Below are 13,230 nucleotides of genomic sequence, written 5' to 3'. Positions count from 1 at the left end.
AAAGAAAACAGCAAATCAGCACGAATTCTGTTTTGTGAATGTGGTAAACAAAGCTACATTTTTAGGTAGCATAGTGTTGTTAGATGTGAAGATATTATTTGGGAAGCTATCGAGAGAAAGGTGAGCCATAATTCTCCATGAGGTAGGGGAGTTTATTGGCTTTTCCCCCTTGTTTGGGTATAGAGGTCCAGTCTGTGGGGGTCAAACCCAATAAACATGGAGGAGTCTGTGCCAAGTGGAGATGTATTTACTGAAGCCCCCTGTGTTTTTCCCCACGTTCACTCGTCACCAGCAGCTTCCATCCTTCTGCTCTCCAACAGCTCCTAGCCTGCAGCTCTCCTGTATTTGTGGAGCCGTCACAGTGAGAGGTAGGCAGCAGACACATTCTTTACAGCGCCGCTGATTGGAGCGGGCGCTTTATTTGCTCTGGGACAGACTTTGGACTCGTCAAACAGACTCATATTTCTGTTTATTTTCACAGCGCTCCGCTCCGCTTGGGTGTCTCTAGATGTGATTGTACAAGGTGTTGTCTCTCCGCCTTTATTGGTTTCTCAACATTTCCTTTTTGCATTTTTGCTCCTCTTTATCTAGACATTACTGCATATTTGACGGTTACTTCCAATTCCTGATGTATTTGCTGTCTTGCTGAGAAATGCGCAGGGCCTTCTTTTCCTGATAAAGGCTGATCTCAGAGGTTAAGAATGTTATCTAAGAGTGTTTCTACAAGCATTATTCAACAGAGGTACTCCTTAATCTGTAATCATTTCTAAGAACGTAGAAATAACTCTTATCGGTTACAAGCTGCAAATCTTTAAGGATGTGTAAGAGGTTTGATGACCATCTTAGCTTTAAAATTTCATTTAGAAAATGGGACCTAGGTCCTCAGAACTTCAGTCTCAGGGTGGTAGATGAAGAGATTGTTTTATAAAACCTTCTCCACAAATATGAAAAACTGTTCATCAGTTCAGGATCCAAATTGAGACCCACGTTCATTGAAAGATTCATAATGAGATGTCATTTTGGTATTCTCTTTCAATTTCAGTTTTCCATCTAAAAATAATAAAAGGAGTGGACGATGAAGCAACACTAGAACGTTAATAGAAAAACTAATTACCAAGAAGTCTTTATTTCTGCTGAAAGAGTCTCTACACAGTCAGTCATCCACTCTTTTATGTGTATTATATGAGGGCTACAACAGCTTTTCACAGCTCTCCAAAATGCAATTACCCCTCACACACACCATGTGCTTTTACAAAGCAGAAGACACCCCATTTAACAATGCGAGGCATAATGCCCTGCAATCTCACTTTGACTCTCACTCTCTTTTCAAATGATTTGTGTAATCCTGCCCTCGTTGCTGTCTCCTTCCATTCAGACGGCTGTAAATGTGTCCAAGCAGGACTATAGGGTGGTATTTTCCTCCTCGGAGCCCTGATATCCTGGGAGCCCCAAGTGAAAGCAGTCTGGCAGCGCAGTCGGTTTGGCTGAAACAGCTCTTTTACAGAGGCAGACTGCCAGATCCTTGTGGTCGATGTGGTGCGAGGGTCTCCAGATCTGCTACTGTTAACTGTACACGCCTTCACATTGACCTACTTCTCAACATTTATGTAATCCTAAAGCTGATGGGTGAGATTGCCAGAGGAGGGGGGTGGGGGGATGTCATGGCTTGGTTAACCACAGGTATGTTCCAACATACACGAAAGATTTGTTTGGATAGCGCAAGGACAGGCCACGGAGGGTTTGTTTTCTCTTGGCTGCCACTAAATGAGTTGTTGTCATTTCTTACTTTAGTTACAGGCTGTGACAGCGCTTACCCTCGCTGTTAGTTCCCTTCAGGAATGTACCATTTGACCACCATGACAGCATCAGACTGGGCCCTTTTTTCCATGTATGCACCAACCTGCGCAACTCGTGTATGAGGGATTTTTGTCCTTTGTGTTCCTGCAGGAGAGAAAATAATTATTGCGTACCGATCGTCGGAAAAACTTTTGAATTCATGTTTTTTCTGTCTACGTCTTTTTGTGTGTCATCCGTGTGTGTGTGTGCTATCGAGCAAGAGGTATGTGAATGTCAGAATAACACTGTCAGAACCTCATTACAGCTTCTGTACATTTTTTCCCTCTCAGCTGCCATTTCTTCAGCCCTGAAGGCGCTCTCTCTGAAGAAGCACTCAGTGAAACCGGTTGCAAACTTTTGACAAATCTATAATTGTGCCATTGAATCGCACTTACTCCTCTCAGCAAACAACAGGATCTCATCTCTCTGTTTCCTCCATGACGCCAGAGATTTAATACCTGAAAGGTTCAGATAGCCTTATCCAGCTAGTTGTTGCACAGCTAATGAGATTTGTGCATTTACTTTAAATTCCACTTGGTCGATTGCCCTGAACTGCGGTCATTATTCCCCTTCTGTATTCCACTGGTCTTTGAAATTTCCTCTCATTAGGCCATTGCTATCTGTTGCGATCATCATCTGTGTCCTGGGTGTCCAGCCAAAGTTAAGCTCTGACGCACAAGACTCGCTGTTCAGACTTGTGCCCATATGTCAATACAAACAAGTCACTTTTGTTCCTTGGTTTTGTGCACAGCTCTTTGAATCAGGAGAATGACATTTTTGCCTGATTGTTTGTTATGTTTTTGAGTCCTTTCGGGTTCCAAAAGAAACTCTGCACCAGCCAATATTTGTATTTATTTATAACAGAAATGTTCTCATAAACCCAGACGAAGAAAATAACGAACATAGTAAAGCCAGATATTTCCTTCAGGAGTTGGTGGAGACCAAAACAGAGGAGAATGAATATTCGAGTTTTGCCAGCTGGCCAGATACAGGACTTCAGAGGAATGATAATGTTGGTCAGTGTCTGCTGGCTATGTAAATAGGCCAGTAGTTCCCAAACTTTCAAAATTAAGATAAGCTATTAAAAGTTGAAACTGACAACTTTTCATCTCTCCCCCTCCCACCGTTTCCCTGGTGTATTACTGTTCGTGCTGTGGTCACAAACATAGCATTGGCGACATGGCTATTGTCAACAGCCTGGCTACTGTCAAAAGCAAAAAACAAGCTTAAGAATCCCAGTTTTCCTAGAAATCCTGATGTCATTAGTGTGCTGTGAGAAGGCAGAGTAAGACACCCAGCTGTATTATTAAGTCGGATGGTTTTGTTACGCACTGATCTAGTAGAAAGAATACTGATGGTTAGAGGACACAAACAAATCCGGAACAAACTTTGACATATTGAGTGAATGTCCATCCGTTCATTCTTGTTTTACCTTGACTTTGATCACTCTCCCCCTTCAACGTCCTTTACCTCCTTCATCAGCGGGGTTCTTTTTATTATTCCAGTTGTTCCACTGTTACCTGAGGATTGCAACTGGGGAATACAATGTCTCTTCCTGTTTGGTGTTTCCTTTGTGCTGTTACTCGATGTCCGCTTTTCCGGGAGAAATCAAGCCTGACGGCAAACCGAATATAGGGAATCAGGCTATATGCGGATGGAGCCATTTTTCTACAGCCATTACAATCAGTATTTACTTCAGAATGGGAAGTTAAAGCAAAAAAGTTTTATATTACCAGTTGAAGGTGTACGAACAGACAAAGAAACAAAGAAATCAAAAGTTCAGACTGTGTTGAAAGCTGAGATGTATCCGCACGTCTTTGTACTCTGTTTACTGGGTCAAATCTTTCCTTCCTGCTCTGATGGACTACTTTTCTGACTGCTGAGCTCCTGAAAAACTCCTGGAAAGCATGAAAAGCAACCAGCTGCTTGCAACAGACTTTTTAATGCAGTGATTTTAATATTTATAGTTTTTTCTTCTGTTTTGATACGTTTGAAAACATTTGAAGTAGTCGATGTTAATGTCGCCGTCACAGCTGTTTGTTACACATTAACCATCTCAACAAAGGTAACGATCAGTCAGGACGACTCATTGCCTTATTTTGTCTTTTGATTTCAACTGAGGCAAGAAATAAGAAATGCTTTGTGACAAAATCCCTGCTGAAAGTCCTTTTTGTTGTCTTCACCAACCAAGCTGTCTGGTATCATTGTGTCATTGATAGGGTTGTCACGATACCAGAATTTCAGTAGTCGACACCAATACCTGTGAATTTCCACGATTCTCGATACTAATTCGATACCACAATTTAAAAAAAAAACAACAGAACCCATGTACTTTTGAATTCACTAATTTATTGAAAACTGCTTCAAACTGTCAAGTATTTAACACCACTGTGCTTCAACATCTTTTTGCACAGAATTGAAATTGCAGTACCAGCTGCCAACTGCCAAAAGGTACTTTTAGTTTAAATAACATAAGGTAAGAGACTGTCAGACAGTATCTCATCATGTCACCTTACGTATAATGACGCAGACCGTACCGTTACATTACGTTAAACATCTACATGAGGGAGCGACTGAGCGAGAGTAGAAGCCTGCGCCCCAGCTGACTCTCATGCCCAAATGACGGAACGTAGGCATATTCGGGTTAACGTATGACGTGACACAACAGTGATAGTAAACGCAAACTCACTCGAAACTCACTTGAATTCTCTAAACAAGTCGGGGTGTCTGTCTTTGAGGTGTTTGGCCATGTTTGACGTGCTTCCTCCTTTCGTTTGAAAACTTCTGAGGCACTGTTTGCATGTCGGCTTGTTTGAGTCTAGAATTGCTCCGTATTCATCCGCCTCGAATGCAAAATATTTCCACACGCGACTCTTAGTACCTGTCTTGTCGACGAGCCGACGTGTTGTGCTTTCACTCTCACTTGCTGAAGCCATTTCTTTCTAAGACGGCAGGTTTCCTTCTTCAGCGCCGCTGACTGCTCTGTGCTGCTCACACGCGTATACTGCCCCCGTCAGTTCCGCCAGGAATCGACACGGCTCGCCGAGTGAAAAGTTGTATATTCGGTTCTGACGTTACCAGAAAAAAGCAAGTATCGTATTATTTTTTTCGTGTCGGCAACGAATTGGTACCGAAGTATCGGTTCTTGTGACAACCCTAGTCATTGATTTCATGTACGTTATAAACTCACAAGCTGCAGCTGATAGCTGTCAGTTAAAGAGGTTAACCTTGTTGCGTGTGAGGCGCGGAGGAATGCTGTATCCCCATTATGTCGGAGCGTGGGACTCTGTTGCCTGGTGCGGGGAGGCTAGGATGACCTTCAGGAATGCTATTGTTGTGCACTCTATTCCCTCTCCAAATGCACCGTGCTCTATCAGACTGATGGTCCTTTTTAGCAGAATGCGATATCCACGGGTACCAGGGGCGAGAGAAGGGAGAAGGGGTCCATAAAAAGCCCCAAATAAAAGGCTGTTCTCTCTGCTCCGTCTCCCCTGTCCTGAGCTGGAACGGCAGGAATGTGGCAGGCAGACCGGCTGGATCTCAGAGCCTTCAGCCCCTAATGAATTTTAAAAGGCCTTTTTCATTCAAAGCAGGGTGCTGGCAAACAGCATGTCGCCTGGCCAAGCACTCCGGGGGAAAGGAGGAGAGAAGAAGAGAGGAGCTGAAGAGGGTGGGAGGGAGAGGAGATGCTGGCAAAGTGAGTTGGCACCTAGGCCGGGTGGGGTATTGGATGTCCCTCACAGTGAGAGATAATAGGCCACTCTGCATGAGAAGCCACTGTAGAGCATTCTTGACCCCGACACGAGGGTCTGAAGAGAATAGAGGGAATGTGAGAGACAAAGAAAGAAAGACAGAAAGTGAAGTACAAGAAGAGGAGGGAGAGATACTGAATGAGGGATATTCTGTCAAAAAAGAGTCTCAGATTTGGTTTAAGGTCACCAAATGAAATTCGAAATGTCTGCACCTGTTGAAGGACTAGTTTGACATTTTTGGGAAATACGCTTATTGGCTTTCTTGCCTGGAATTAGATGAGAATACTGATGCCACTCTCATGTCTGTTCGGCAAACATTCAGTGCTACCCAAAAGTCATACTTGTAATATTGTGTTAAAATATTACTATATTTAGAATTATGGGATGCCTGGCTGCAATTTCCTCCACCATCACTTGATCAAAATGTTTGATTTTCTCAGTTCCCTCCATTGCTCTTCCTGAACAATCCTCATTTGTGCTGGCATTTTATAACAGGGAATCACAAGGCAGGTGTTGTCATTTTAAGTTGATTTGAGATTATGATCACAGGTGCATAATAGTGACAAATAGGTTCCTTAAAACCTGCTTAAGCTTTTATGAATCTGATTCTGAATATGATCTTAAGACTTCAAGTACAAATCCAAGAAAATTTTAATAAATGAGGCCCCTAATCATCCTGCAATAACTTGAGTATCAAAAAGTACGAATAAAAGTCAACTACACATATATTTACATGTATGTACATACTGAATGGGTTGACCGATTATCGAGTAAGCTGCTATTTGAATCACTTTTCAGATTATTGGAATCACTTTCTTTTTTAATTGCAGATAAAATACATACATTTGAAAATGGGCAACTTTGGCTCTGATGTAGCATGCAGTTTTCAAAGTAACTAGTAACTATCGTTAATAAATGTAGTGATGTAGTGGAGTGAAAATTAGAATATCTGCCTTCAAAATGTAGTGGAGTGGAACTATTAGGTGGCAGATAATGGAAATACGAGCAAAGCGAGTACATGAGTACTTCAAAATTTTACTTAAGTACACTACTTGAGTAAATGTACTTAGTTACATACTTACTTAGTTTTCTGTCGGTGCATATGACTGTACAGCCAGCAGAGGTTAGCTTATCTTAGCACAAGACTGGAAAAGGGAAACTTTGAGCCTTGCTTATAGACATGAAACTGGTATCAATCATCCTCTCTAATTCTTGAAAAGTATGTTAAGTGTCTAACTCTTCCTTTAAAGGCTTTCACTTTGACTGTTGATGAAAACTCAGTGTGACTACAGACAATTATGTATTACCCTTATTTAAAGTTGAAGATCACTGCGGGTAGCCCCTCGTTTACAGTGATGTTGAGTGACAGGTTGACATAAATGACATAAAAGATAGAAAAATAAAACAGTTATGCATATAAATACAGTTGATTAATTACCTTCAGCTTGACATCATATAGACCTCTTCTGTATACCACCAAGATAACGAGCACTGTAACCACCGTGAGCCAGCAAGTAAGAAATATTGATGAAGTTGCCCTTGACTTTTTGATTGATGGACCTGAAGTTGGCCACTATCTTGTGGATGGATTTACTTCTCTGTAATGCAATATGAATCATGTCAGGAAACTGCAGATCATTAACTTCAAACTTGATCTCTAATTAGCAGTGTATCCGTGGAGGGGGTATTCAGGACCTGCAGTGGCATGCTAATCGTTTTTCCTATTACACTGTGGCTCGGAGAGCTTTGTCAATCATGATTACAGCACTTAATGCTCTGCCACAACCAGCAGCAAAACTCATACACAAGCACTTGTATTAGACTGATACAGGTGAAGACGTAAATGTCAGCTACATTCAGTGGCTGCTTCACTGTAGAAGAGAACAAGCCTGGTCACACCAGTGGTTCTGTTTTGCTAATTATGACAGACATGGCTGTGAATCTAATACAGTACAAACAACAGACAAGGTTGTGAGGTTTACTTATTGCTAGTTTTGACATCTCAGATATTCCCCTGGGCCTTTCCCCATGCTGCTGATTTTAATGTTTTTTTGGGAATGGTATGATCATCCATTCAGTTGTAGTCACGCAGGCAAAAACTGGTTGATGAGCAGGGTGATAAAGTAAAATGGAAAACTGATGTGCCATGAGCTGTGTCGCTTCTTTTAAAATTGAGATATCAATGATCGCAGGTGGTTATGTCTGAGCGTAGACCTCCCTGAATCTTGAGATGGTTGTGTGAACGCAGGTCAACTCCTGCCAACCTTGCACAAGTATTTAGGTTATCTGCTTCACTGAACTGCTGTTTCTCTGACATCATGCTGCAACAAAATGTGCCGTGAAGGATTCAGGCAGGTGGAGGTGTGAAGATGTCTGGAGGGTTTTCTTGGCTTACTGTGCCAGCTGAGAATTGTTTGAACACCACAGCCTACAGAAATATCTCAGCTGAATAGATGCATCCCTTCATGGCCATTGTCGTCTTTACAAATGACGACATCCAGCACAAACAAGATTTGCTCCAATAAATCCTGCACAGTCCCAGGATCTCAAACCAAAGGGGCAGCATTTTGGGAGGAGATTCAGCAGCGCATTGTTGTTTAACCAATGCAAGACCTGATTCTCTATTGGACTGTTTTTGAACTTTGAACAAATACTGTATAATTCAGGTTGTATAGGACAAAAATCAACTAGTTTCATATAGAAATCATCTAGAAATTTCATCTTTTGCTGATTTTTTTTATCTGGAAATGAAACCAAGTTGCCCCAAAGTGGCTTAAATCTAGCACACCTCATGCTTGTCTGTCCAATTTTTTAACAAAGCTAGTTAAGGCTGCCGCTAAGTAAAGCCGATTGTCAACGCTATCATTACTGCACCCTCAAAACTGCCAAATCTGGAAGCCACACTGTAATGTGGCTAAAGCTGGCTAAAAATGCATTACATTCACAGTAATATAGTCATTGTTTTACAGTTATATACATGAAAATTACAGTTACGCATTGTGTTTCTGCAGTGACCAGACACTACAGTAGTTTGATGTAAAATTACAATATCATACTGTAATCATCTTAAAGTATTGTAAACAACAGTTTACAGTAACATTACAACAACCCAAACACACCATTACTGTAAAACTACAACACGTTATTGCTAAATTACAGTATTGTGCTGTAACCTAATCACAGTATTTATTTGCCATTGTTACTGTATTAAATACATATCCTGTAAATAAACAGGATGTGTGCTACATTAAATTACTGTTGTTTTTACATTTTGGCAACAAATTGGCCCTTATTTTACTGTAGATTTAATACATACAAATATCGTAGTTGATCATTTTTATTGTGATTTCACAATACATTATATACATCCGAAGACATTTTCTTCAGAACTGTCTATGGAAAGAAAAATCGTATCACTTTGTTGAGCTGAGCTGGGTCGTACAGTGCAAGGACACAGCTGAATGACAAATCCGTGATGCTGATGTCAAATGTTCTTGGGAACTAATGTTGTAAAAGAGTGGATGATGCCGCAGCCACAGATCGATCTGATTGAACCTTTTAGTTGTGTGATCATTCCTGGTTTGCCTGCAGGATTTAGGCTACAGCCTTTGTTTATTTAAACTAAGTGATGAACTACAGTAAGTCTGTAATTTATCTTTGTGTAGAGCGGTGTACGTCTGACCGTTTACAAACTGTATACACAAGCCCATTACATCACACGGTGCACACTCAGTCTTCTCCTCGGTGGGAGGAACTCCACTAAAATGTGGTGACATGATACTCCTGTTGCTTTTTTCTTCACTTTGTTCTACTCCTATCTTTTTTTTTTATCCACATCTCATTTTCCTTTTGCACTAAATCTCTCGTCCAAACTCATTAAGCTACATTTTTTTGTGTCCACGTGGAAAGATGGCCCTGATTGATGATCTCCGCCACACGCACCCAGCAGACAGAGCAGCTATCACACTGTTGTCTGTGTATAGGGGCCATTACATTTCACATGGCGAGGGGGGCTAAACACCCTTTGGGTCACATCACCTCCAGTGATGTCAGAGGAAATGCCAGAGAGATGAAGTAAAGAGCTGCTTCATGCGGTCCTGCAGATTCCTGGGCAGACGACCACTGTGATAGTGGAGGCTCCAGTGTGCTGCAGATAGAAGAAGAAAGGAAACAGCAGTGGCTGATAATGATGGTGGAGACAAGGCAGAGAGTGTGTCTACTGTGTGTGGCCTTGTTTTGAACGGTGTTTTTTAATTATATACTCAATATGATCTGGATTTTAAATATTGAAAGCCTGATCTCCTGCTTCGTAGTGCAAATCTGGCCTCGCTGACGGGCACAGACACGCAGACACGGTCTCTGTTAATACATTAAATATTTGAAGTAATGATGAATCGGTGATGCAGCAGCTGAGGCTCCACAGCAGTGGAACTCTGAACAACACACAACACACATCAAAAGTCTGACTTCTCGAAACCATCTGGATTGTTTACTTCCTCAGAATCTGACTCAACCTTTTATTTGCCACCTAACTAAATGGGAAGCAGAGACTATCTCGGAGATGCCTCTGCTTTGCGTGAACAAAAAAATTAGAGGGATTAACTGTTACTTTTGCTTAATACACTGTACGCTGCTGCTGTCAGAACTTTTAAGAAACCACTCATAAATTTGTGACCCAGTTTCTCTGAAGGACACTGTGTTCTGGCTGGTTAACTGAGGCAGAAAGATGTACAGAAGCCCTGTAGTGAAGATAAAAACATAGCAGAGGAAAGTTTTATTATTCAGTGGGATTCCAATGTCTTACTTCTGGACAGTGAATAAATCAGAAAAATGCTACTAGGTCACGAGGACATTTAAAAGACATAGTCATCCAAACACACAGCTGTGAAAACAAATATAGTAGCATGGTGTTATTGAAAATATGCTCATTTTTCAGTCTGATACAATCATCCTGAATTCAATCCTCACTTCATCATTCATTTTTGAGGATGTAGTTTGTGGAGCTGTATTGATTTATACAGAGAAATGGAAAAATATTAGAAACACCTGTTGGTACTGTATAAGGCAATGTAATTCAACAGCACCACAAACTACAGCCTCCAAAATGACCATACAGCTGTTGATGGGATTTATTGCAGGACTGTGCTGGTTTTAGCCCATTATATCTAATAAACTGGCAAGTGTATAATACCACTTGGGCTGATGATCATTTTCAATTAATCTTACCATTATTTTTACTATTTATTAATTCATTATTTAGTTTATTTGAATGATAATTAGTACAATTTACTCAAGTAACTCACTTAAGTATAATGTTCAGGTACTTTCAGTACTTACTTTACTTTTGAGTATTTCCATTTTCTGCTATTTTATACTTCCACTCTACAGCATTTATTTGATGACTTAGGTACAGTAACTAGTTACTTTGCAGGTTCACTTCATTATGCAGTGTACAGTATATATGTAGGTACATACTGTAGGTATATATCACTTGTACATCACCAGTCACACCACAAGTGGTAGCTGCAGGCAGAGAGAGGATGCTGCATCAGAGCCAAATTGGCACATTTTGAAATTAATTTATTTTATCTGCAAGCTGACAAAAAACAAAAAATCCCATCGGTACAGATAATTGCTGAATATTGGCTCTGATAATCGGCCAGGCCAAGAGTCGGTTTCTCCCTTTTGTAAAAAATACTTCCCAGAATCCCAAAGTGACATCTTTGGGTGCTTTTTCTGTCCAACCACCTGTCCAAAACCCAAAGTCTCTTCATTCACTGTCACAAATAATGAATAGAAGCAGCAAATCCTCACATTAAGAAGCTGGAAACAGAAAATCTTGAAGAATTTTGGGATTAATCAAGGGATTACCAATATAGTTGCCAATTTATTTTATTTCGATCGACTAATCAATTAACTGCTGCACCTCTAAATACCACTGTATAAATATTTGTCCATATGCGAATGTGTGTGTAGGTCATTAGTGTCTTCATGTGTGCACATGCGGTCCCTCGTTGTGTTATCTGTGCCTTGCATGGCAGTCTACCTGGATGACCTCATGGTTTGGCCCTCCACAGATGAGGAGAAGCAGAAGCATTACGTTGGCCAAAAAGCACAGTGAGCAGGCTGAGGTCATAGCGAGATAGGGCGTGTGGAAACACTGATGCTCTCGCTAACATGACTGGCCTTGGAAACTACTCCCGCAGGAACCCCAAAAACAGGACAGTAAAATCACACTGGGCGGTCAGACAGGAGAGCGGACCAGCCGATGTTCAGCCAAATAAAGACCTGCTCTTTCCTCAGGTTTCCATTACAGCACCGAGGACATGCAGGTGAAATGTGGATTTCCATCCAGGGAATGTGTTGCATAATGTATGCTAATGTTGTCCCGGTGGAAACCATCCTTACTTCCTTCCTTTAAATATATGAAAGACAGATGACCCGAAGCAAAAGGACAGGAAGAGGCTTTTTTAGTTTGTCCTTCAGCGTACCTATTTTCCGCAGACACTGCCTTGTAAAAGATTTTACATACTTCCTTCAAAATGACATCATTTCATGGCTCATTAAGATGATGTCATCGTAACCTGTTGGGGAGAAAAGGTTTTGTTTCATTGCACTCAATCTCGGGAATCTGGGTACTGCGAGTTACTGTGCCTAACTGAAATCCAATGAAAATCCTCAAAGTGATTTTCATCATGTTGTTTACAGATGCCTGATTAGAACTGGACCGTGTCATAATGTTCCTGAAGATGGGAAACGCTGATGGCTTACTGTACGTCATTACATTTCAGTGTGTTGTTTAATATCTGCAGATGTTTTCAGTGTATTTCTGTTTGTGTCCTCGTGTTTGTTCCAGACGGAGGTAATGAAAGGAGCTCTGAAGGATTTGAATCTGAACATTGTGGAGATGACTGACGAGAACGCCACGCTGGATGGAGGAGACGTGCTTTTTACAGGTAATCTACAGCGCGTCCCTTCAATCACTGTAAACACGGTGATTACACATTATGCCATTCTAACAGCAGCCTGTGTTCATCCACATATTGAAGATTTGAAAAACGTTCAGCACAATATGATGGTGAAACATTAGAAAGCAGAGAGATAGCCGATGTGAGCCTCTGCAGTCTGAGTTCATAGAGATTTTCCTGAGATTCTTCTGGGAGAAGAGTCTGTAATACATTTCTGTGTTCCTGGATCCTCCACACGAACATTCCTCTGTGCGACCTCGATGACCTGGTGCGTCAGCACATTAAGCAGAATTTCCCTTGAAAAATAATCTGATGCATAAATGTTTTGCACTGCGCCACATGGCCTCTTCTCTGGCATCAGGTAAATCAAAACGAGGAGGGCAGTGAGAGTCAAGAGCGTGGTGGTCTTTATTAGATCTTCTGTACGTTCTGTTGCAGTCATGTGGTGAGTTAAAATGTAGGACAGTGCCTTCTACACTGTGCAGGCCACTTGGAAAAAAGCATAGTACACCTAATTGGGTTTCTAGACGCTGGCTTTGTGCGCTCGTTCCTTCCAGCTGAAATGGGTTTCACATGGCAGGGTTAGAAACATTTCCTGTTGGCAGGGAGAAGGCTCAGCAGCTACATTAGGAGCCCATCCCTGAGCTGCTGCAGCCTCGCCAGGCAGTCAGGTC

At 41.4% G+C, this 13,230-nt stretch overlaps 1 protein-coding gene across 3 annotated transcripts in view; it reads left to right on the top strand.

The window, feature by feature from the left end:
• ddah1 (dimethylarginine dimethylaminohydrolase 1) overlaps positions 1 to 13,230 on the top strand; it is a 92,177-nt gene that overhangs the window by 55,527 nt on the left and 23,420 nt on the right. For all 3 annotated transcript variants that reach the window (XM_084355681.1, XM_084355682.1, XM_084355680.1), the window contains one exon: positions 12,445 to 12,544. In XM_084355681.1, the coding sequence (XP_084211807.1) occupies positions 12,445 to 12,544 (100 nt within the window). The remainder of the gene's footprint in view (positions 1 to 12,444; positions 12,545 to 13,230) is intronic.

This window comes from Pagrus pagrus (genome assembly GCF_965226575.1).
Source record: "Pagrus pagrus genome assembly, chromosome: 6".
Classification (NCBI taxonomy): domain Eukaryota; kingdom Metazoa; phylum Chordata; class Actinopteri; order Spariformes; family Sparidae; genus Pagrus; species Pagrus pagrus.
Note: the sequence above shows the minus strand (reverse complement) of the source record. Positions and strands in the feature narration are given on the sequence as shown.